Source organism: Pelophylax lessonae (assembly GCF_965119305.1).
Source record: "Pelophylax lessonae genome assembly, chromosome: 4".
NCBI classification, from domain to species: Eukaryota; Metazoa; Chordata; class Amphibia; order Anura; family Ranidae; genus Pelophylax; species Pelophylax lessonae.
In genome coordinates, this window is record NC_138771.1 from 517,093,374 (window position 1) to 517,118,999 (window position 25,626).

Sequence of the window (25,626 nt, forward strand, 5' to 3'; positions counted from 1 at the left end):
AGCCAGCGCGATCCTCTTCTGCGTTCTCTTCCGTGTCCTCTTCTCCCAGAATGCGCCTGCACAGGCCCCGCTCGTCACTTCCGGTGCGCGCGCGTCATCCCCCACAGCTTCTGGGCATGCCCAGAAGCTGTTTAGCAGGGAATGAGGCGCCCGCACCGGAAGTGACGAGCGGGGCCGGTGCGGGCGCTTTGATTCCTGGGAGCGATGACGTTCAGCTCCCAGGAATGAATGCAAAGAGGAAGTGACGGCGCAGGCCACGGCCGCAGAGGGAGGAAGTGGAAGAAAGGTGAGTATATTTTCTTCAATAACAAGGTAAGTAAACAAAAAAAAAAAAAAAAATCGTAAATATCAATTTGTTTTTCAGGTGACCAAGAGCAAGCGGATGGCCCAAAATCGATTATGTCGATTTTTGTGGCCGGAACTCCGCTTTAATCACCACAAGTGCGTTATCCTCCACCATCCAAAAGTCTCACTCACCAGATACCAACAAATTTAGAGCGTTAATGCTATACATTTCTTCTGTTCTCTCCAATTCACTAGGGATGCTTGGTCAGTGGCGTTATCTACCCCTCTCATTCGATCAGAAAAGGTCATCATTGCGCAACATGTTTATTCAATGCTAAAATGTACATCCATGGACAAAGTGCTTACTTGCATTTAAAGTTGCCTTTTCGACGGTCACTCAGTCTTTCCAGCAATCCATAACAGTCGTCATAACAGTCAGCATCTGTCAGGCCACTGTGTGTATCCAAGCTGGTGTGCGTTCCAATTTCCGGATACTAGGTTTCAAGGGACAGGGAATGACGTGGGTGTCGCTCTATGACTCAATGGGTTTCGCATAAATAATGCATCATCAGGAAGCTCAGGGGCCTGTACGTGAGCCTTCTGGAGGAGGACCTTGCAGGCACTGCAGGATTTTAATCAATGGGGGCGTATTGTTATCAATAGTTTGGTGACACTGATCCCAAGATCATTTACATACTCCTCCCGTGTTCTGGGCTGTTCACTCACTTTTTTCATGGTCATCCTTATCCCATAAGGCAAAAGGCATAAGGCAAGTGTGATTGATACCTATTTTGTATGTTTTCCATTAGCGAATAATTGCTCTAACAGTTGTGTCCTTCTCACTAAGCTTCTTGCTGATGGTCTTGTAGCCTGTTCCAGCCTTGTGCAGGTCTAAAATCTTGTCCCTGATTTCCTTTGACAGCTAAGAATCTTGTCCCTGATTTCCTTTTGACAGCTATTTGGTGTTGCCCATAATGGCGGGTTTGAATGGAAGAAAGAGATTCTGTGGACCGGTGTCTTTTATACACATAAGTTATTAGGAACACCTTCTTAAATTGACAGGACTAATCTGTGTACCGCATGAGCACATACTGTGGCCTGTCAGTGGGAGCCAGAATTATTGTTGGTTGGTAAGGGATCAAATACTAATTTTACTTACCAAACTGCAACTTTCGGTTGATATTCTGTCTATTATTAAAATTATACCTATAATAACAATTATAGTCCCTTAATTTCTTTGCAAGTGGGCAAAATCTGCAGGGGATCAAAAAATTATCTTCTCCACTGTACATTTTCTAATTGTCAACTGTCATATCGGGCTGTCCTGCTAACGTGCTAAACAGCCTCGTTTTTATTTATGATGTACATGAACAGCAACCATATTTGCTTATATTCAGGATATGCTTGCGGATTGGAGATGCTGTGCAGTGACTGTACTTCACTAGTATTCATTCTCAGTGCAAGCTTATTAGTCTTGCCAGACTGGTTGTAAATTTACCCTGTGGATCTTATCTCAGCAGGCAAGATTTCTGGCTGTGCTTTTTGACCATTAAGCAGAGTTCCAGCCTCAAAATCCACTTGCTCAGTGTCACCTAAAAAAGAAATGGATAGTTCCGTTTTTTTTTTCAATTACTTACCTTGATATTGAAGAAAATATACTTGCCTTTCTTCTACTTCCTCCCTCTGCGGCCGTGGCCCGCGCCGTCACTTCCTTCTTGCGTTGACTCCTGGAAGCTGAGCGTCATCGCTCCCAGGAGTCAATGCACCGGCATCGCTCGTCAGTTCCGGTGGATGCGCGTCATTCCCTGCTAAACAGCTTCTGGGCATGCCCAAAAGCTGTGCAGGGATGACGCGACTTCACCGGAACTGACGAGCGGGGCCGGTGCAGGGCATTCTGGGACTGAAGCCCTGGCTTCAGCTGCCCACACCTGAGATGGCAGCGCTGGAAAATAAATTTTCAAGGGAAGTATTTCTTCTAAAAGGTAAGTGCGACTTGGGACAGTTCAGAGGCTATCCATTATGAAATGTACTAGCCCTGACTGTCCTGGGGGTATTTTATTGAAAAAATGTTTCAGAGTCCGGAACTCCGCTTGAAAAAGCAGAGGTTCATCTGTTTATGAATTGTACTGTCATTTCCAACAATCTACAAATCGGCGGCGTTCTGGATGATGGGTGTAGTTTGGTCTCAATTCTCCTTTAAGCCAATAGTAAAACATAAAGGCCTGCATTATGAATTTTTCTGAAGGGAAAGCAGTTTCCTTTAAGTCGCTGTCTCTAATGATTCATCGGTACAGAATGAATGGGGGTCACTGCTTGGACTCCTTTGGATGTGTTTGTAAACTTCACCTTGAGCTGTTGCGCTCTGATTTAAAGCCGGTTCACACCATAGTTTGTGTTCCGGATGCGCATTTTTAAGGGGTGTGGGTTTTTTTTTTTTTTTTCAATGCATTCAGTGCACCCCCCCTTTTCCTCCTCTCAGTTCAGGACATGTGCATTCTGTTGCATTTTCAAGCGTACCGATACATTTTACATTCTTTTTGCTGTTTGCCAAATGTGTTTCATACAGAAGAAATACATGTTCTTCTTTTGTAGTCTGCACTGGAAACCAATGCACTGGTGTGAACTAGGGCCTTTGGAATGCATTGAAAACACAGTGCATGTGTTTTTTTTTTTTTTTTTTTTTTTTATGCAGATTAAACCACACTTGACTGCATTGGGTGTGAACCTAGATGAGGATGGCCTTCCAACAACTCCTGAAAATGATTGCGAAAATATTCTTGTGTAATATCTTGTAATGACAAAAATGATTACATTTAAAAACGTTTTTGTTTAGTCCTGACCACATGGGTACATTCACATGGCATTGCATGCCTAAATGCTCAGTGAATAAGTTGCAAAAAAAATAATTGTCTTCTATGTACCTTAGCCGCGACTAGCACTTTTACAGTGTGGAAAAACGCCAGTGTGAATGAGTCCTAAATGAGGAAAATAGATACAAAGCCAGTGTATGCTTCCATTAATTTTGCCCTTTGTGGCATGTAAGTAAAGATACAGGGATTGAAAAAACCTTCCAGTTCCTTGTATTGTGTTTTTTAGTCTCTGTGGTGCTTGGTTCACTTGAGGTGGGAGTGTAATCCATGACCAAAAAAAAATAGATACTGCGTTTAACGCTCCTCTATATCTAAATGTCATTCTGAACAGTGCCAAAAATAATGAACGAGGAAAACTGACTTGATTTGCCCCATCCACACATTCAAAAGTGGATGGGGGAATCCTCTCCGCTGTTTCATAGCATTCTGATTGCGGGGATGCTCCCCCATCAGAATACATAGATCAGCTCTGCAGTCTATAGCCTGCAGCACTGATCGAGCGAGAATATATCAACAGTTGATACAGTTGAACAGAAGCTAATAAGTAGATCGAATTCTGTTGAACCACAGTGACCACACATGGATCGAGATAAGGCCGGTCCCTGCTGGCCAGCTTTAAAACATTCTCACAACATCTAGTTAATTGGCATAGAAAAATGTAGTTTAGTAGTTTAGAATGTAGCAGGTTTTTTTTTTTTTTATAAATCCCACAAAGTCTCTTCTACCAAAGACTTCACAATAACTGTTTTTTGTCTTTTTTTTTTTTTTCTTGATTAAAGCAGAACTAAGGCCCCTTTCACACTTGTGCAACTTGTCCTGCAATTTGGGACTGCAAAGTCGCATGATGTACTGCATGATTTCGAATGAGTACCGTTCATATCTGTACAACGTTAAGTCGAAATGCCTTCAAAAGTAGTCCCTCCACTACTTTTGGCAGATTTTTAATTGCTTTTTGAGGTCCATAGACATAGCTTCAAGTCCAGTCAAAATCGCACGACTTGTAGGTCGCATAAGTGTGAAAGGGGCCTAAAGTTCCCGCTGTCAGAAACGAAGCAGGCAGGCTTCTTAGTGCAGGAGAGACATGTAATCTCTCTTCTGCAATAAAATACACCTACCTGCTTGTTGTTCTCTTTGGCCTACATCATTGGCACAGTCCCTGTGTGCTAGAATGACTGACGCATGCGCAGGATTAAAGTCCTCCTATGTTGGGCAATGAAGACAGCTGAAGACCCATACCCAACATATGCCAGCGCTGAACGGGGACCGTTAAAGGATTAGCTTTGCTTTAAGGTTCACTTTTTGGGAGGATGTTACACCCATATTTAGGGTGTAACATGCTCCAGCAGTCATCCCTGCACCCCTTCCCCCCCTACCCCCATCTGCACCCTGTGACAGCAGGCGGGGATCGTCTTCTCTGTTTTCAGGGTGTAACGTGTTACTGTTGCAGCAGCCCCCCATTGTGGGGGATATCTTCTCCTCGCAGTCGCTGTTAGAATTTAAAAAGAACGCGGCTTTGCGGGGCTTATTCATTCATTCCCAGATTTCTGTGAATTTGAGGACTCAAGTACTGACAGGCTTTGCGTCTGTCGGCTTGTAGTTCTTAATGAGCTACCAAGGAGGGCGCTGTTGAGCTCTCTATTTAGTTTATTGATGCTACTAAGTATGAGCAGACAGCTTGCACTGACAGTCTGCAAGAGCCCTGCATTGCTTTGCTTTCCAGGCTCCTAGTTAAAAAAAAAAAAAAAAATGCACTTATTTATTTGCAAAAACATGTGCATTTTATTATTTTTATTTTCTTTTACAAAGGCGAACTTATCTTTTAACCACTTCTTTTAAATGGACATACCTGTACATCCTTGGGGTTCAGTGGTAATATCGGGATGATGCCTGCACCTTCAAGCATTATCCCGTTATCATTTTGTTCAGCTTGCGATTCTCTTTTTGGCAGAAGTGTTTGGAGTGGCTAATTAGCTACTTGATCACTTCTGTGGGTGGCGAACGGGGTCCAACCTGCCGCCGCCTCTCTGGTCCCATTGCGGAGGCCAGGAGAAATGCGGCGATGGCTGCCCTTTTAAAGAGAGAGAGAGAGAGGAACTGACGTCATTCCCCTCTCTATAACTCTGAAAACCGGGAGCAACGAATATTCATCACTTCCAGTTCCACCCCTTTGTTTACCTGGCCTTCAGCGGCCAGAGAAGCAGCTGATCGGCCCAATCTTGATCGGCTGTATGGGGGGCCAGAGGAGAGATGTGGGGTCTAATAGACGCCACATCTCTTCATAAAGAGGACTAGGCTGTCATAAGGGATGTTGTTCATCCCTTGTGATGGCAATAAAGTTATTAAAAAAAAAAAAAAAAAAAGTTTTTTTTTTTTATAATTTTTTTTTTTTTTTTTTTAAAGCGCACCTGTCTCACTGCGCTTACCCGCAAATGCGAACGCATACGTTACTCCCGCATGCATATGTAAACTGTGATCGCACCACACATTTGAGGTATTGTCGCGAATGTCAGAGCGAGAGCAATAAGTCTAGCACCAGACCTCCTGTGCAACTCTAAACTGGTAACCTGTAAAGGCGTTTAAAGTGCCGCCTTTGGAGAATTTTAATCACCGTAGTTTGCCGCCGTTCCACGAACAGACGGAATTTTAAAGGGTGACATGTTGGGTATCTATTTACTTGGTGTAACATCTTTCATATTATACAAAAAAATTGGGATAACTTTACTGTTTTGTTAAAGCGCTTGTATCCCCCCAAAAAACAACAAAACCCTGCAGGACAATGGCATAATGTGCTAGTATGCATCGCATACTAGCACATTATGAAATACCGCTGAGGGAGCTGACATGTTTCCTCTGCGTCTCTTCCGGGTTCAGCGGCTTCGGCACTGTGAGTGGCCGGAGTCGCGATGATGTCACTCCCGCGTCTGTGTGCAGTAGTTCACTTTCCGGCAAGGAGCTCTGAAGGTCTGACAAGATACGCCGGACCTTCGGAGCGCATGCGCCGCTGGTGTCAGCACGCAGCTGTATGCAGGGTGAATATCTCCTAAACTGTGCAGGTTTAGGAGATATTAATTTTACCTACAGGTAACCCTTATTATAGGCTTACCTGTAGGTAAAAATTAAGAAGCGGAGTATACTACCGCTTTAATTCATGAAAGTGTTTTTTTTTTCCAAAAAAAATTGCGTTTGAAAAACCACTGCACAGATACTGTGTGGCATAAAAAATTGCAACACACACCATTTTATTCTATAGGGTCTCTGCTCTAAAAAAATGTTTGCGGGTTCTAGGTAATTTTCTAGCAAAAAAAAGATGTTTGCATGTAGGAGCGAAGTGTCAGAATAGGTCTATGAAGGAGTATGAACGAGGTGGTTATAAACAGCATGGCTCTGCCTCCATGGCCGCATCATTCATTCAGAGTTCTGTGAATGAACTACAACCACCACCTTTTATTGCGGCAGACGGCTTGTAGTTCTCAATGAACTGCCAGAGAACTGATGAGCACTCCTAGTTCATTGATTTTCTTGCTCTTCAGTAACTGTCTGCCCATATGGGAGGTATGAGCAGATCACTTTAATGAGATTCTGCAGAAACCTGGGATTGTACCTGTGATCTACTGATCAAGGGTAAAATGCTTTCCAGGTCCCTGCGGGGAGAAAATGCCATAATTTATTTTTTTGCAAAAAATTGTGCGTTTTTAATATTTTCTCAAAAGGTGAACTTAACTTATCCTTTAACAGCCAGGCAACTAAAAATTTCAAAAAGAAAATCAGCAATGGTAGTCCCCCACCTTTTTGTCTTGATAGGTTGTCTTTTTTATAAAAGCAACCAATCAGCTGTCTTCTATACTGGCTGCAGTTATTTGAAAGCTGTTTGTTCAGAGTTGTGTATTTTGCGCCGACTGAATAGGTCTTGATTGCCGTTGCGGATCTGTCCTGCGATGACATTTTAAAGTCGTCAGTATTAATGTTTACACAGAGTTACGGTGACCTGATTGCAGCCGGTTCCTGCTTCCTCCTCGGCCCGTGACTCACAGCTCCAGGATGACTTTCTGAGAAAAGTGGCTTTCAATGAAGTAGTATTGCCACACATTGTATCTGCCTTCTGTACTTATTACATACGTGTTGACAGAACCTTGGTGTATTTATGCACTAAAGTATACAGTTATAAACCTATAATTGTTTTACTTGCTGATTGATACAGTTATAAGCATACTCTGGTAACCTACCTACCCTGTGCCATATGGGTACATAGAATCCAAAACCTGCAACCATCAGGCCGCTGCTCACCACCTGCCTCTTCCCTGGAGTACATTGGTCACCCGTTTTTTTGTTTTGTACATTCCTGTCCTGCCTATCTACTTAAATATAATAAAATGGTGCAGCGCAAATCACATAACTCAAACTACTAAAAATGCAATTAAAAGATGGGTAGAGAAAAGTCCATATAATCAGGTAAAGTCCCAAACACCATCAAAGTAAATAGAAGCCACATGCGGTGCTAAAAAGCAGGTTATGTCCAGTGCTGATCCCCTTCACCAAAGGTACACACATGCACTCACCTCAATTAAATGACCCCTGTCTTACCAGCAGGTCAGATGCAGCAAGCCGCACGGACGCTGGGAACAGCAGCGGCTGACGTCATCGACAGGCGACTCCACCTCCCGTACGCGTTACGTCCTACGGGACTCCTGCGACATGACCACATTGAGTTGAATGGGTCACATTCGACAGGTGCTACAGATTGCTGATGATTTTTGCTACGCCGTGATGCAAAACATTTTGGCCGTAGCATGTTAACCCCCTGTCTGCTGCCCAAAGGGGAAAGGAGGTGGTTGTTAGCAGTAAAAATGTTGATTGTTTTTACTGACTCCCAACCACAAGTGTACATGAGGCCTAATATTCTGTCCATGACTAGAAAGTGGGCATCATGCATGCTTGTTTTTGTTTTCACCAGAATCTGATGAAGCAGAAATTAGGATTTTTAAATGTTATGAGAATTTTCATTCCTAAAGCTACATAGCTTTATCAGATGAAAGCTAGCTGACTGGTTGTTGTGTTCTTTCCACAGGGAATATTGTGGAATGGTGTCTGCCCCAAGACATTGACTTAGAAGGGGTGGAATTTAAATCGATGGCCAGCGGATCCCACAGGGTACAGTCTGATTTCATGTAAGTCCGCTTTTAAAAATAACCTTTTTTTAGAACATATTCTTAAGATTGTAAAGGATATTTGAACTTTTTTTGGTTTTCTGTATTTCCTTCTTGTATAGTAGACCTTGTATTGGCTCTCCTTGGTCCATTGTGGATTTTATTTTCTCCTTTTAGTTACTTTCGGAAAGGCAGCTTTTTTGGCCTGGCTTGCTTTGCCAACATGCCGGTAGAGAGCGAGCTGGAGAGAGGAGCGCGAATGAAGTCTGTTGGCATACTGTCCCCTTCCTATACACTCCTTTATCGCTACATGCACTTTCTGGAGAACCAAGTCCGGTAAGATGGTCTTCAGTGGGGTGATGGATTTTGGGATAGAAACTCACAGGGACATGTAAAGGAGGAGATTATGTAGGGCAGATCAATAGGTTCACTTTAATGCTCCCCTCTCCAGCAGTTCATAGTTCAGGACCGAAGGAAAGGTGAACATATGTTTCTAGGGAGGGGGACATTAAAGCAGAACTGTGCTTTGCCTTAAGCTGAGCACTTCGTCTTTCAAGCTTCCTGCTTCTTACCAGAACAGCCAATTCGAAAATCGAAGGCCCCTAAAAGTAAAAGTTTGCTTTTTAAACTTTTTTTGCTCCTGTTTCGTATACAGTGTGGAAAGTTTGGAACATCTGTCAGGTTTTTCACACTGTTTGCCTGCTAGTGATAACTTAACCCCCCTTCCCATCTTAAATGGCACCATTAACTGGGTCAGGACATGAGGCGAAGTCTTCCCAACAGGGGCACAAGACAGAAATACAGCCTAACAAAGGTTCTGTCCTTCCCAATTTAAATCTGAAAAAATATTTGTGTAGACGGTTTTACTTTAATCTTCAGTTTACAGCGTTAATCATCTTGAAACTGGTATCATTTTCGGGTATCTTATATCATTTTAGGTATCTTCTATTTAATTGGCTCAGGCAAGTGACCTTGTGATGGATTACAGTTATTGGTGTCTAGGATCTGAGGTTTACTAATCGTGAACTATTTTATGGTCCCCAGAACCATTCTGTTACTACTGTATTTATTCCTGGAAATTCTTACGCACATTCCCTTTTCCCCTCATTAGGCACCAGCTGGAAATACCTGGTCACTACACTCCTTTAGAGGCCTTCTATGAAGACAAGAAGGGAATCCTTCCCCCAGGGGTAAATGCTCAAGCCTGCCAGCCTACTGTACACTGGTTGTCCACAGTACACAAGCATCTGTACCCAGAGATGAAGGTTAGGCACTTAATATCCTGCTAACGTATGTGGTTTGTTTTTTTTTTTGCTCACAGTTGTGAACTTCAGGTGTTATGGATTTTTCCAGTTGAGACCCTTTAAATGCAGATTTTCAGATTTGCAATTGCAGATATCAGACTAAACAGCCACCAGATTCTGTCATAGCACCTGTTATAAAGTTTGTTAGATTTTATTTTATATCCAAAATAAGAAAGGGGGTGGTGTGAGATGTTATTAAAAGCCAGCAAATAGAATGCCACATTTCATATGTCAGCATCTATCTCTAAAAAATGGGAACTAAAACCTTGGGGGGTGGAGGAACATTCTAGGAAATGTCAGTCTGTGTGCAAGAAAAGGACATTGCAAGCAAAATTAAGTCTCTGGTGCTTAGATGAACAATACAGTAAAAGTCCTTTGTCACAAGTGATGGGTTAGTCCTGGTGACAAAGGGGTGTGGCTTTGCATTAATCTTGAATTGCTTGGTGGACTAAGGCAGGGGGGTTGCAGAGAGGAAAACTGCATGAATTCCTCGTCGCGGAGCAATTGTGTTCTCCCAGTCTTGGAGTGCAGGGAGCCATCCCTGCCTGCGGAACACTATTATTGCTAGCGGCTATATCCGCTGGCAATAATTGCATGCTAGAAATCTGACATGCTGGGTTGATTGTACCAAAGTCGATCAGCCTGCCCTTAGATGTATCGAATCTCGGATGGTCCGAGTTGAACTGGACAAGATTCAAACCATTTATAGCCAGCTTTAGTGCAGTACTGGGAGGATTTTGGGAGCGCAAGAGGTAAGGGGGAGTGTTCGAGTTCTAACTGGAATGTAGGCAGTTATGCTACATGTGTAATTGTGTAGGTGTTTCTTAGTCGTATTTAAGCAACAAGAAGTTATACCCTCTACAATATTTTTAATGCTAGAGGTGTGAATTAAATTTCCAAAACGAGTGTCAAGTCCAGAAAATAATTTTCTATGGAGTTGTATAAAACGGAAAGCCAACACATCTCTGGGTTCCATGGAGGCTCTCTTCGTCAGAGCTTGGTAAAGAAAAAATTTGCATGTCCTGGACAGTATAAAACAATTATATCCTGGTTGACAGATTAAGACATAGAGCTGTTGCATTCGCTGGTTTGACTTCTTTTGAACTATATGCATAAGACTGGTAGGCATGTCAATGTATTTTCAATGTATGTGCATTGATTCAGTAAAACACGCCTCAAAAAAAGCTCATCAATATGCAAAGGTGTGAATGGGCCCTGTTACTTTCTGGCATCCAGTGTTGATCTGCCAGTTAGAGGACCTGTACTGTGGAAGCTGTGGCAAGAAAAAAGGCAAGCAGGTGGCCAAGCACTTGTCACTAGTGTTACCTGGGGTCTCCCTGCAGCTATTTTCCTCATTAACACACAATGACTTGTTCTGCACTGTGTGTGGAGACCATCATATTGGTGGAGGCAGGGATTTGCTTCCTCATCTCAGATTCTCCATCAAGGGACATTAGATCTTCTACTGCAGCTATGAGGTTTTAGGAACTGTAGTGCCTAAACACATTTGCATTCTGGATTATCTATTTTTCATTAAAAATTCCAGTCAAACGGTAAAATTGTTGCTTGGTACTACCTGGGCCCAATTGCCAATTCTAGTTTTCTCCACATCTGTTACTTTCTGCTTTGGCCCTTCTTCCTGCATGACGTAGACTTTTTCTAGTGGATGGGATCCTCTCAGGTTCCAGAAGAGGATAAAGACTTAATGGGGGTGGTAGGTGACTGGGAATCTCAGGTTCCACTGACACTGCTGGATTTGCGGTGAGCTGGCAGTGGCTAGGAACCTGGATGGGGGCTTAGGTTGTAAATTGAAATAGGGCTTAATTGTAAATTTAAAAAATCAACTTCTGAAAAGTCAGGTCTTATGAGCCTGTTTGCTTTTTAGGAGGAGTGAAAGTGTTGTAGTCACATGACACTAAGTTAAGATTTGTTCTGCAAAACTCCACAGTAGGCATGACACAGGAAGGTAAATAATAATAATTTTCTGCCTTTTGATTGCAGATTACCCACCCTGCTGGCTGCATGTCTCAGTTCATTAAGTTCTTTGGGGAGCAGATCTTCATCCTGTGGAAGTTTGCATTATTAAGGAAGCGAATCTTGATCTTCTCCCCGCCTCCTGTGGGAGTGGTATGCTACAGAGGTAACCTGCAATAACCTACCATTTCATGTCAAATGCTAAAGGCAAGGTTCTCTTTTTATCATACGGTAATTGTATATGATCAGTCCTAGTGTTTCACTAGGAGAACATAAATCTTGACACCCCCCCCCCCCCACCACCCTTTACATCCTTTAGACCTGCAAAAAACTAACCAAGGGTTAAGCTTTAGCCTAAACCCAAAATTGTTTATTGGGGAGGCTGCACACATGCCACAGGTTTTCTTGTAATTTGATGTGATTTTCTGTGGAGACAGATAATGAGTTTGTTACATGAGAAGGGGGTGTTTGTGTGGGGGTGGGTGCCAGGGTTCCAGGAAATCTTGTCCACAGTTTGCCATAGTTGGTAGATGTTCCTAAGCTATTATTTGAATGGATTTAAATTTTGGTCCAAATTTTCTCTGGAAACGGTATGCTTACTCTTCTCTGTCATAGTAGGCATCGACTCACTGTAAGCCAAAAGCATATTATCATAACCACTAATTAGGACAATTGCCAAAAAAAAAGTGGATTTAGAATACAGAGTTGTATAGCTATATTTTGTACATTAGACACATTTACTGCTGTTTCTTTGAACCTGTTTAGTTTTTAGAAAATTGGAACAAAACAATTATGCTGTGTTGATGGACAATGAAAAAATACTAAAATGTATAATTCTATCCTCTTCTGTACAGTTTATTGCTGTTGCTGTCTCGCCAATGTTACTTTACCGGGTGTGGGAGCCACAGCTCCAGAGTCGAAGCCCTTCTTCTATGTAAATGTAGCAGACATAGAGACCCTCGATGATGAGGTGTCCTACGTGGCATGTGAGTATCTACAGTGACCCTGTGGAAAGATGACCCAGGCTCCCAATACTGTCTAGAAATACTAATATATATATATATATAATACATTATACATTTTTTTTCTTGCCTTTCTGCCAGGGGTTGACTTGTATAGTCTCTTTAATGAAAAGCTATGGTTGTGCAAAACTCTTTAGCATTCAATGCTTTCTGAGTGTGTCGGGGGGCCTGGTGCATTGTGGTTTTTCCTATTGGTTGCTACAGAATGTAATGGCTGCTGGGAAGAATCACAACACACAGTGGGGGAATGCAGGCACCTGTCACTTCCAAAAGTGTAGGATGTGAAAAATCCCTCTTGTGACCGTTGCTCTTCATCAACGTGATGGTATTGGTAAAAATAAGAAAATTGTGGTGAAATTCCACAATGGGGTTAGTAAAAGAACATGTATTTCTTGTAGTTAAAATAGTGGTGAACCATGTGGCTAGCAGTCCTGGGTTCAGATCCTACAGTAGTGTCCTTGTGTCTGGATTCCTGCATCTATTCTCTGAGAGAAAAAAAAACCCCTAGATAAATGTATATAGTCTTACAGATACAACCGTCCCTTTGAGCGCAACCATAATGCTGATGCAGCCCACAATAAAGTTGAGTTTTACACAATGCAACCCGACATTGTATATTTTACCAAAAATGTGGGTATTGTATTGTTTATGCCTCTGTATAAAGAAAATGTGTATGTAATCTTTTTTGTGCAAATATTGTTACATTGTGGGTAAGGTTGAAAAAAGACAACAGTCCATCCAGTTCAACCTGTGTGTGCATGTAGAAAATAATTTCCCATATCCCTGTATATTTGCTTTAAGATGCACGTCCAAGAGTCTTTAAAGACTACCCATACTTCCTGCTGACACCACTGATTGTGAAAAAGAGTTCCACATCTTTACCGCACCTGACAGTGAAAACCCCCCCTATGCAGCTTAAGGTTAAACCGCTTCTCTTCCAGTCTCATCGTGCGGCCCAGTGTCTTCTTGCTTTCACTGGGACTAAAAAGTTTCATACTTATGCTGGGATCACGTTGCAATATTTGTATATTGTGATCATATCTCCCCTCGAGCGTCTCCTTTTCAGGGAGAATAAATTTAGCGCTTGTAGACGTTTCTCATAATTGAGGTCCTCCAGTCCCCATATTAATTTAGTTGTCCTCCCTCTGGACTTGCTCCAGCACATCGTTCCTGAGGATTGGTGACCAGAACTGGAATACTCCAAGATGCAGCCGAACTAGAGTTTTATTAATATTCTGCTGGCTTTGCTTCCTGCAGCCTGACACTACATGCTATTGCTCAATCTGTCTTCTACTAGGACCCCTGGATCCTTCTCCATCCTGGAATCCTTTAGGGGTTCTTCCCCTAGTGAGTTACCAATGTTAAACTTCATTTGCCATCTAGTAGCGCACTCAATTCATTTATTCAGGTCCTCTTGTGAAGTTTTTTTTTTTTTGTCGTTAGCAAACACTGAGATCGAGCTATTTATCCCATCCTTTATATCAGGGATTTGCAAACTGTGGCTCTTCAGCTGTTGCAAAACTACAAGTCCCGTCATGCCTCTGGGTGTCATGCTTGTGGCTGTCAGATTTGCTATGCCTTATGTGACTTGTAGTTCTACAACATCTGGAGGGCCATAGTTTGCATATCTCTGCTCTATATAATTTATAAATAGACAGAATTGGTCCCAGGACAGAGCCTAGGGGTACCCCATTAACCACTCTAAACCATTCTCGTTATTTATCACAACCCCTTGGACATGTCCCCACAGCCAGTATTCTATTCAAGAACCAACCCTATGGTCTATACCCACCAACCTCTGTAGATTAGGCGTTTGTGGGGGACTGTATCAAATGCTTTTGCAAAATCCAGATGCACCACATCCACCGGCCTACCCATGTCCAGATAGCTCACTTCCTCGTAGAATGTTAATAGGTTCGTTTTGGCAAGAGTGACCTTTCGTAAACCCATGCTGATTACTGCTAATGATACTTTCATCAGCAAATTCTTGGATATGTACCCTTATCATCCCCTTAAAAAGTTTGCAAACTACCAATGTTAGACTGACAGACCTATAAATTCCAGGAATATCTCTTTGCCCTTTTTTTTGAATATTGGTACCACGTGTGCTTTTTGCCAGTCAGCTGGTTTTGTGTGACATAAAGAATTGTAACTGCCACCATTTTATTCTACATGGCCTCTGCTTTAAGAAAATACTCAGTACTGTGCAAAATATATATATTTTTTTAGGAGGAAATGCTGTAAAGTAAGAATGCTTTCAAAAATCAATTTCTCTTTCGTTCATTGACAGGCACATCTCCTCCATTATTCAGAACCATAGGTTATATTGCCCCATACAGGAGTAGGATACTAGGCAAAATAAAACTTGGCTACACCTATGGGCATTCCTAGGTGGTATACTCCCTCTCTCTGCTATAGGTCTTCAGTTTGTTTTTTCTGTCTAGTCAGGAGTAAGGGCCTAGTTCCCTGCTGGGATATTTGGTCCTGGCACATTTTTTCTTTTTCAGTGGCATTTTTTTTCTTCTTTTTTTTCCTGTGAGATCTACAATCAACTGCCAGGCCGAGCGATGGGCTGCATAATCTAGATCCAGTGGTCCCCTCAGGCTGGCCAGACCTTTAGCTACGCGGGGACACATGACCGGGCGCTGATAGTCCACGTACGTCACAGTGTAACTTTTGCCGACAGCCCCCCCATTTCGGTGGTGACGAGGTTCTGTCTTGGGAGTGTTACCTGCAGGCTTTCGCTGGATCGGTAAGTACAGGGCCGCCTCCTCTCCGGTTTCTCTGCGATGCCTCTTTGGATGCGGCTCCCCTGATTTTTAAGCGATCTGAATCTGATCTGACTTCTAAAAAAGCTCTAATTTACCCTTTTAAGGCAATCGTCTGTTTGGAGCTACCCTGGATGACATCATTAAGAGGTGGTCCTCCCTCCAGACTTGCATGCGGGTGCTGAGCCTGATGGAATCTACCTTGGAGGCGGTTCTCTTTGCACAGTTTCATAAGAGGTCCCTTCCTGAGGTCCTGAGGGATCCTGCTAAAATGGGACAAGTGTCTGAGGTCTCTGGAGAATCATATTCGGCTGAGCCAGGACGCCAGGGGGTCTCTGTTCTGGTGGCTTCCCTTTCCAGCTCTTTGGCAGGGCGAATCCTTCTCTCCTTGTTTTGGACAGCGGTCACTACAGATGCCAGTCTGTCCGGGTTGGGAGGTGTCCTGAGACTGAGCTTCGCTCAAGATCGTTGGATGCTGGAAGAGTCCAGACTGCCGATCAATGTCTTGGAACTTTGGGTGATCAGGCTGTGCCTGGATTACTGGATGGATCGACTCCTGGGGGGCTTCTGATGCGGATCCAGTTGGACAATGCAACAGCGGGGGCTTATGTCAATCATCAGGGTGGAACAAAGAGTGTGTTAGCAGCCCTGGGAGTCAAGAACATGGAACATAGGGCGCTTCTGTTAGGGAGATCAATCCTCAATGATTGAAGGGAGGGGGGGAGGGGCTATGGTTTGGATGGCCTCTGTGGTCATGCAGGGAGTGCCACGCTGACACTGGGGCAGCTCTTCTGGAAAGTAGAAGCGACTCCAACTGATAGGACAAGAAAGGGAGAGCATAGACTACCTTTATTGGCACACAAAGATATAAAACTTATAGGATGGATGAGTAAAACAGGCATGCTCTGTCTCCCTTGGCCGTCCAGCAGCAAGGGGGGAGTGATGGATTTGGAGAGTCCAACCAGGAAAAGTACTTCCGTCCGAGGCCGCGGTGGCATGCACGCCTCGCCCGTTGACCGCACAGGGCGTAGTGACGTCAGGGGGTGGTAGCACGTTCCGGAGCATGCGCAGTTGTGCTCTTTCATCAGACTGGCAGCCCTGGGAGTAGCCGGCATTCTCCGGTGAGTGTTGTTTCGGTCCTCTCCGCCGTACACATTCCAGGAGTGGAAAACTGGCAGATGGACTATCCCAGTCGGCAGGCGTTGGACCAAGGGGAGTGGTCCCTTCATCCGGACATGTTTCATCAGATAGGTCTCCGGTGGGGCACCCTCGAGGGTGGATCTGTTGTTGTCCTGGCTCAACAGAAAGGTACCAAGGTTTGTGGCAAGGTCACAGGATCCTCTGACGGACACCACAGAGACACTCTGATGGCCCGTAAACTAGTATCGTCTGATATACATTTTTCCTCCTGCTTCTGCTGCGGCCTTTACGATGACGTGAGGCCGAGGGGATTCCGGTCATTTTTAGTGGCTCCAGGCTGGCTGATGTCCCTTGGGGACTGTCTCTCAGGGAGGTTCCTCTTTCCCTAGGGCCGATCTTCCATTCTGCTTTACAGTTGCTAGCTTTGACGGCCTGGCTGTTGAAGGCCAGGTGCTGAAGGATAGATAGGCTTGCCTAAGTGGATGATTTCAACACCGCTGTAGGCTAGGAAGTCTACCTCTAAGAAGAGCAAAGCGTACATTTCATTGTGTGAGTAGATTGGAGTTCACCCTTATTCCTTTTCGGTTGTTTCGGATTTTGACCTTCCTTCAATGAGGTGTTGAGCTGAAATTGGCATTGAGTACCATCAAGGGCCAGGTGTCTGCCTTGTCAGTCTTCCTTCAGCGATCCCTGGATACGCACTCCCTGGTGCGTACCTTTTTTATTTAAGGAGTTTGACATCTGTCTCCACCAGTGCGGTCTTTTCTGCCGAATTTGGTGCTTTAAGTTCTCCAGAAGCATCCCTTTGGAAATATTCAGGAGATTCCCCTGCTTACGTTGTCCCAGAAGGTGGCCTTTTTTTTTTTTGGCTTTCACTTCTACTCGCTGAGTGTTGGAGCTGGCGGCGTTATCTTGTTGTCCCCCTATTTGGTGGTCCACAAAGATAAGGTGGTTCTTCACCCATGTCCGTCGTTCCTAAAGTAGCTTTTGATTTTCATTTGAATGAAGACATTGTGTTGCTTTCCCTGTGTCCCAGGCCTAAACATCCTAATTTGCTTTGCATGCCTTGTGTGTGGTTTGGGCGTTTCGGGTGTTTTTGGCAGCTACAGAGTCTTTTTCAGAGGTCAGATTCACTTTTTGTGATTGACGAGCCAAGAAAAGGGCTGCAACCATTTCCTGATGGATCGGACAGACGGTGACTCTGGCCTATTCCATCAAGGGTCAGGTTCCTCCTCCTCTCCCTATAACAGCGCACTCTACTTGGGCGCTTAATGCTTCTTGGGCCTTCCGTCATTAGGCGTCAGTGGTGCAGGTTTGCAAGGAAGCCACTTGGGAGCAATATCCTTTGATGTCTAAGTGGACGAAACGCTTCAGGAGCTTACAGTAGAACCTCATCTTGCTATTGTCCTACTCCTGTAGGGGGCAATATAACCTATGGTTCTGAATAAGGGAGAAGCTGTGTCGGTCACGGAACTCAGAGAAATGGATTTTATGGTAAGTCAAAAATCCCATTATTGGATGTAGCACCCTACAGGTAGGTGCTAGGTAAAATATAGTGGGCTTTGTCTGCCTAACAGCAGAGCCATGATTTATTTTTGTCAGGTAGGTTGTCATAGCTTCCAGGAGTGTCTGCAAGAGGGGAGTCCCCCCACTGGCTCTGTAAGAGGCTTTTCATAGGGCAGTGGAGGAAACCCAATCAGGGACACATTTAGGCTTGTAACTACCCCAGAAGGCAGATTCTGCCGCAGAGGATTCTGGGAGTGGGTATAAGTTTGAGGGGAGTGCATGACTCATGGTCTTTGGTGGGAAGCAGAGTCCCAGGAGGGAGAGTACGGTTGTCTCTCCTCCTGTCAGAGGAAGTGGATGTCTCTGGGTGCTGTCTGAGAATCCAGAGGCCGCTGAGTTGAGCTGAAGGGGATCCGGTGTGCCAAGAACCAGCTGAGAGAGAGGGGGGTCCAGTCCCAGGAAAGCCTACAAAGGTCGTGAGTACTGCGGATTGCCCCTGGGGGTCTGCCTAGTGTAGAGGGGACCACTCCGGAGAAGGTTCAGGGATCCAAGTGTCAGCTAGCTAAAAAGGGCCAGTTTCAGAGGTTAAGAAGGAACTGCACTTTGTTGCAGGACTTTCTCAACGAGGCTGAAGTTTTGAAGGGACGTTTTTTTAGATAGAGGTTATAGTCCGTCCGAATTGGACTCCACCATCAAAATGGTAGCAGACATGGATAGGGGCACCATCTTGAACCCCTCGAGTGGGGTTTTATCTATTAACCAATCAGGTGGTAGGGAGGACATTTTTTTCGCCCCGCTTTTCATTCTTTACTACCCTTTTCATCCGGACATTGTGGTTAAAAAGATCCTGTCCAAACATTGGGGCATCCTTAAAAGTGATAGGGTTTTGGGGCCAATCATACCAGATTATCAATCGGTTTATATATAGAGGTGTCCCCCCCACTGAAATTGGGGGTAGCGCCCAATGTAATAGAGCCCCCTGTTAGACCATGTTTCTCTTTTGATAGGGATGGATTCTATCCATGTAGGAAGTGCGGAATATGCTCCATTAATTGTTTGAAACAAAGAAAATACACTCAGTTTTCATGCAATGTGACAAACAATTTATATGACATTAAGTGTTTTGCCACGTGTTCCACTAGAAATGTAGTGTATCTGATTACTTGTCCCTGCGGGTTACATTATGTTGGACGTACTATTAGAGAGTTCAGAATTAGGATGAACGAACACATCAATAATATCCACAAGTGCTTTCCAAAACATAATCTCTCTAAGCATTACGATCGGTGCCATGGGAGGGATCCATCTGGAACCTCTTTCATGGTTATCGATCATTTTAAACCACATTGGAGAGGTAGCCACCTACTTAGAGGCATTTCGCAATTGGAAACTAGGCGGATCTATCAGTTGAGGTGTCTCAATCCACTTGGTTTGAATGTGGACCTTGATGTAAATTCCTTCATCAATAATGGCTAACATTTATATACTTTATATTCATTTTAGTGTCTGTACTTTATAACCTTTTATTTGCCTTTATGTAATATATATCCTTCCTCCGGCTTGTGACTGACGTTCAAGTTTGGACCCAGTAATATTTTATTTATCCGGGCCAAAATATAAATAAAAATGGAAATATTTTTATGAAATGTTTCTATTATATTTTATTATAATATTAATAATGAAGTATTTTATGACCTTATATAAATTCTTTATTATTTATAATTTAATATTCTGAGTCACTCTTATTTTTATTTGTGACACTATATTTATATGAGCAGATTAATCTGTTCATTTTGTTTGTTCCTTCTGATTAGGTCAGTCGAGTTATTTGACCAGTTTGACCTGTAATATTTTGGTCATCTAATATGGTCATTATCTAGATCCACTTCACACTGTCCTTTTAGATGGATTGATTTTTTTATCCTTTTATGTTATTTTATATCCAGTCTCTATAGGGATATGGGCATGTTATTTGTTCTCCAATATGGGTATGCGGTTCCTTATATATAATATGTAGTTGTTCCCACTATTCCATATTGGATGGTTTTGCTCCCCGTTCTATGTATGTTCCGGCTTGCGTTCCACCTTGTAATGCGTGTGGTCCAGGGAGTCTGCTTCCGTTCTCGATTTTTGCATAATGGGGATGGTCTGCTGACGTTTTTTTCCTCCTTTTGGCTTCCGGGTCTAGCCGCTATATAAGTGACATCTGTTGCGATAGGCCACTCCCCCCCTGATGACGCAGTTGCCTGCGAAACATGTAGGCGGAGTTCTGCTCATACACCGACATCACAAGCCGGAAGAAATACGCCGGTGCCCAGCGGCTTTACTAACAGTCTATTGCGGGCGGGAAGTAGTCAAGCATTCCATGTTGTACAATATACGTTTTCATCATCTCACAGCTATATTGCTGAAGCGATGCACCACTTGGCTATCTGTGCGATCAAGATTATGAAGCTAATAGGTGAAACCTGTTTGCCTCTTACAATTCCTCTGCAACGTTCAATGGTTTGATTAGTATGACTTTGGTGTACTTCTAATATGATGGTGGCTTAGTAATAGGCCAATTGCACAGGACATGTCTCTCTTTGCATATTTTGTAAAACAAAAAGTTGTCAAAAAAAAAAAAAAATGTATAAATTCTGTGGTCGTTCCTCGCTGGTTCCGGTAACGTACAAATTCTTTAAGGTTCTTTCAAAAATAAAATATTAACACTTCTATTTCAGAAAAAAGTAATGTACAGCATTTTTTCACACCTGCCTAAAACTTTTGCACAGCGCTGTAGAATTGTTTGGGGTGTTTAATGTAATTTTATATCAAAAAAATCTTGCAGATTTTATGGTGTGAAAAATGAAAGTGCCTTGTTCAGTTTATATTATTACGGATTTATGGATCCAAGTTTACATACAGTGTCTCCTTAACTATAGGAATTATGATTAATATGTGTGTATATAAATGTCTAGCTGTGAGAGCGCCTTACCCATGATTATCTTTCTCTTGGGGTGAAATGCTTTAAAGGAGAAAGAGCTGTGTTTGGCTGATGGTGTTTGTATCTTTCCATGTTAATAAAGTTGATAAAAGAAGTAATGATTTGGTGGTTATGCAAAGCTTTGTCTGGCATATTTGCTCTCATTATTGCAGACATGGAAAATCGAATACAGTTGGGCTAGTGTTCTACATTCTATGTTTGGTTGCCAAGGGCTGTGGTGACTTGTGACCCTTTCAGGTTACTCCAACTTCTGACTATTGTCTTCAGGTACTACAGAGAAGATCTTTGAGCAGAAGCAGGAACTCTATGATGTCTATGTTGACAACCAGAATGTGAAGACTCACCTGGAACGTCTGCAGCCACTGCTGAGGATCAACAGCGCCGATAAAGAGAAATACAGACGGCTCAATGACCAACGGTGACTGATACTTTATTTTGGATTAGAACTCTTTCAGGCAGGGAGAGCTGCTGATGTTCATCCACAGTGATCAGACAGGGTTATTTAATTTCTATTATAATTAGGATGAAGTAATGGTACTGCTGTACAGAGTGTAGCAGGAGGCTGATGTTAAAGTGTATCTACAGTCAAAATCAAAAATTGAATATGTTGCAGCTTACCACTCCCTTATATGTTGGCTGCATTCGTTTTCTTATTTCCGGCTCAGAATATTTTCAGTGGCTACAGAAAATCGATAAGGAGAAAGACCTAGTGTCACAGTTAAAATTCAACGCCGGTATACCTTTTATTGCTCTGGGCAAGCGGACATCCGGTTCCGGCCTGGGACATCCTCTGCTCACAAAAACTGGGTGGGGACTTTGTTTGCTGGTTCGAAACAACAATAAAGTTAAACCTGTATTGAATTTTATCATTCGCTCTTTTCTTTGTTGGACTTAAGGGCCATACATACTATAAGATTTTCTGAAGACTTTTTCCTTCAGACTTACCTTTTCTATGTAGTGCAAGGGCCTGCCAGATTGCATACAAATTGAAAGTGTTTAGGTTTGACCTCATATTATATGGTTTTGGTAAGTTTAACCGCTTGCCGACCGCTGCAAGTAGATTTACTGCTGCGGTCAGCCCCTGCCAGGCAGAGTGACGTTAATTAACGTCACTAGCCTGGGAGGGTCTGGGGAGCGAGCGCGCGCCCGCGCGGTCACGGAACCCCCCCCCCCCCGCACGTGTGACCAGCGGACCCGATGTCCGCCGGTCACTCGGCGATCGTCGGGGGAGAGGGAGAATGTCAGGCAGCTTGTGTAAACAAGCCACCTGTCATTCTCCTCGCTGTAAAGACACTGATCACACGGATCTACTATGTAGATCCGTTGATCAGTGTCCTTACAGCTCAAGCCACAGCCAATCACAGTAGAAGGCACGCCCCTAGGGACACACACAGCCCCTCCCTCCCAAATAAAGTTAACCCCTTCACTACCAGTGTATTTTTACAGTAACAGTGCATATGTATAGCACTGATTACTGTAGAAATGTCACTGGTAACCCCAAAAGTGTCAAAAATGTCAGTCAAGGGTCCGATCTGTCCGCCACAATGTCGCAGTACCGCAAAAAAAATCGCAGATCGCCGCCATTACGCGTTAAAAAAAAAACAACAAAAATGACAAAAATCTTTCCCTTTGTTAGTAAACGCGATAACTTTTGCGCAAACCAATAAAAATACGCTTTTTGCGATTTTTTTTTTTTTTTTTTTTTTTTTTTTACCAAACATAGGTAGGATAAAACAAATTGGCTGAAAATGTTAAAAAATTTCGATTTTTACATTTTTTTTTTTTGGGGAATTTCATATAAAAAAATGTGAAAAATATTGCTATTTTTGCAAAATTGTCGCTCTTTTTTTGTTTATAGCGCGTGATCAAAAAATCGCACAGGTGATCAAATACCACCAAAAGAAAGCTCTGTTTGTGGGGAAAAAAAGGACGCCAAATTCGTTTAGGTACAGCGTCGCACGACGGCGCAATTGTCCGTTAAAGTCACGCAGTGCCGAATCGCAAAATACCCCCTGGTCTTTTAGCAGGAAAATCCTCCGGGGCTTAAGTGGTTAAAGGAAAAAGTCTTCAGAAAATCTTATAGTATGTATGGCCCATTACTGGTTGTTGAGGCATAGGTGTGCTCAGCCTATCACGGCACCCTAACGGATAAGGCTGAAAACAGTGTAGCGTGTGATGGGACCATATTAGTTTCGTTGCGAACTAGACTAGAATAGAATGCATTAAGATAAAAAAAAAAAACGTGTGCAGCAGCCCCCCTAATACTTCCCTAAATCCTTCTTCTTTATCCAGTGAGTTTGCAAGAGTTTCTCAGCTGCCCGGGACTCCCCTCTTCATTGACTGAGAGAGCTGTGCGGCATGATTGGCTCTTGCTGCTGTCAAAGGTTAGTCAGCCAATCAAGAGAGAGAGAGTAGTGGCGGGGTCGGGTTGCAGCTCCATGTCTAAATGGACACAGAGAGCTGTGACTTGGCTCGGGTGCCCCAAAAGCAAGCTGCTTGCTTTAGGGGCACTTAAAAGGAGGGAGGGACCAGGAGCTCAGAAGAGACCCGAGGAGAGGAGGATCTGGGCTGCTCTGTGCAAAATCCACTGCACAGAGCATGTAAGTATAACGTGTGAGTGCGTGCGTGTTTTTTTTTTTTTTTTACAATTACTTTAAAGCGGAATTCCCTTTTTGTTTCTGTGTTTATTACAAGTCAGCAGCTACAAAGTCGCTCCTCTCCCTCTCCCCTCTCCTCTCGGTGGCGCTGGCATCACTAGTGTGGGCACCTGGCTGTGACAGCTTGTGGCTTCACAGCCGGGTGCACACTGCGCATTCGCATCCTGAATGGCCAGGCAATCTTCTGGGACCTCTCGTGTGTCCCAGAAGATTGTAGCGAAGGAGAGGAGAACTTCCACCCCCCCCAAAAATTGCATGCAAAATGTGGCATGTCAGGGGTCAGGAGTACTTAAAACGGAAGTTCTACTTTTCGGTGGAACTCGTCTTTAAGGATTATCACATTGTCTGGCTGACCTCATACAGATTGGGCGATGATCATCGTGTCTGTCACTACCTTATTTTAGAGTTCTGTGTGTTTTGGCATTTTAGGTTTGTTAATACATTTTGTCATTTTTAAATTTTTTTTTGTCTATCCTCGTTTCAGGCAGCTTCTGATGTACACACAGGAAGTGGACGGAGACTGCACGTCGTGTGAGGAGGACCTCTTCATCCTGTGAGTAATCCAGCTCAGAACTCATTACCCCTTCATTCTCTGTATTTTTTACCACAATGCCCCTTGCACCCGTCTCCCGACAGTAATGCAAGTCTATAATAAGGTTAGTAGGATGGCTGCCGTTGCTGATCTTTTGAAATCGCTGCCTTGTGTGAATTTCTAACCAAAAAAAAGCATATGAACACCCAGGAGCAACCTCCTCATAACTTTATTAATGTAAACCTATCAAAAACGAATAGTATCATAAAACCCAGAGTCCCCCCCCCTTCCACCCCCCCCACATCCAGTCCCCTAAGACCCAATGCCCTCTTATGCCAACCCACCTCAAGCCCCTCCCTCTGAATCTATGATGCAGTCCTCCCACCCAGAGCTGGGGCAAGCTGCCCCTATAAAACCCATCTATAATCCTGCTAAAATTACCTGCTTGCTAGTGGGATCAGAGGACCTGTAGGGACCGTGGTCTAGCTGGCACTCCTTAAAGCCACAATGGGCGAATGGAATACACAAACTATCCCAACTGGTCCAAGATGCACATCATAGTATGCTGACCCAGGATGTGCTGGAGCCAATATAACATCAGTCTAAATATTGTGCAACCAACTACTAGAACTCCACAATATGAAAAAAGCTCTGCAATAGATTGATAAAATGGTTCTGACATTATGAGCCTTGAATATGAGAGATTAAGTGTACTGTATATGCCAGGCTTGGATTGATGGGTGGATGGATGAGTAGCTGCAGTAGACTGTTTAACCAAGTGGGCATATATGGTTTCTCCTTCCATGTCCAGGTAATCGGCATATAATGCCATGTAACAGTCAGTCATACAGGGGGGGCATGCAGGCCACCAAGTGGTAACCACATAAATGGATGTATTGGTAAATGCCAACATACAGTACAAAGAAGGATCGTCTGGCAAGTGCTGTTTGTGTAATTGTAATATGCCGTTGTTCTGTACCTGTTGCTGGGACTTGCATATGGCCCTGGTCCGGCCTGTGCTACTTAGCTGGTCTCGTGCTGTATGGATACCGCCACATGCACAGCCAATATGACCAGTTATCGGGGACACCATGATCACTGGTACTCACTGTCCCTTGTCTGTGGGTCCAGCATTTATTTTGATCCATGTGGACATCCAGACTGCTTCTCCTGTAATATGCAGAGATGCAGAATGTGACCACAGCTATGAGAGGGCTTCCTGCCTATGTGAGGTCCCTGTGGCAGCTCCAAGTCTCCCTTGCCTCAGACAAGTATTATCTGTGTGATCCTGTATGCAAGTTAGCCATGCGGTGTTGCAGGGAGTGATGCTATTACATTTTTGATAATTTTACATTTATAAAGTTATGAGGTGGTAACTACTGGATGTTTATACGCTTTTTTTTTTTTTGGTTTATTGATATTCTGTAATTACACTCTA

General features: G+C 43.6%; 1 protein-coding gene across 1 annotated transcript in view; it reads left to right on the plus strand.

Moving 5' to 3' along the window:
- DENND11 (DENN domain containing 11) overlaps positions 1-25,626 on the plus strand; it is a 49,438-nt gene that overhangs the window by 19,518 nt on the left and 4,294 nt on the right. The window contains exons 2-8 of the mRNA XM_082252814.1: positions 8,221-8,320; positions 8,477-8,635; positions 9,411-9,564; positions 11,605-11,743; positions 12,432-12,563; positions 21,267-21,417; positions 24,141-24,209. Coding sequence (XP_082108940.1) covers positions 8,221-8,320; positions 8,477-8,635; positions 9,411-9,564; positions 11,605-11,743; positions 12,432-12,563; positions 21,267-21,417; positions 24,141-24,209 — 904 coding nt within the window. The remainder of the gene's footprint in view (positions 1-8,220; positions 8,321-8,476; positions 8,636-9,410; positions 9,565-11,604; positions 11,744-12,431; positions 12,564-21,266; positions 21,418-24,140; positions 24,210-25,626) is intronic.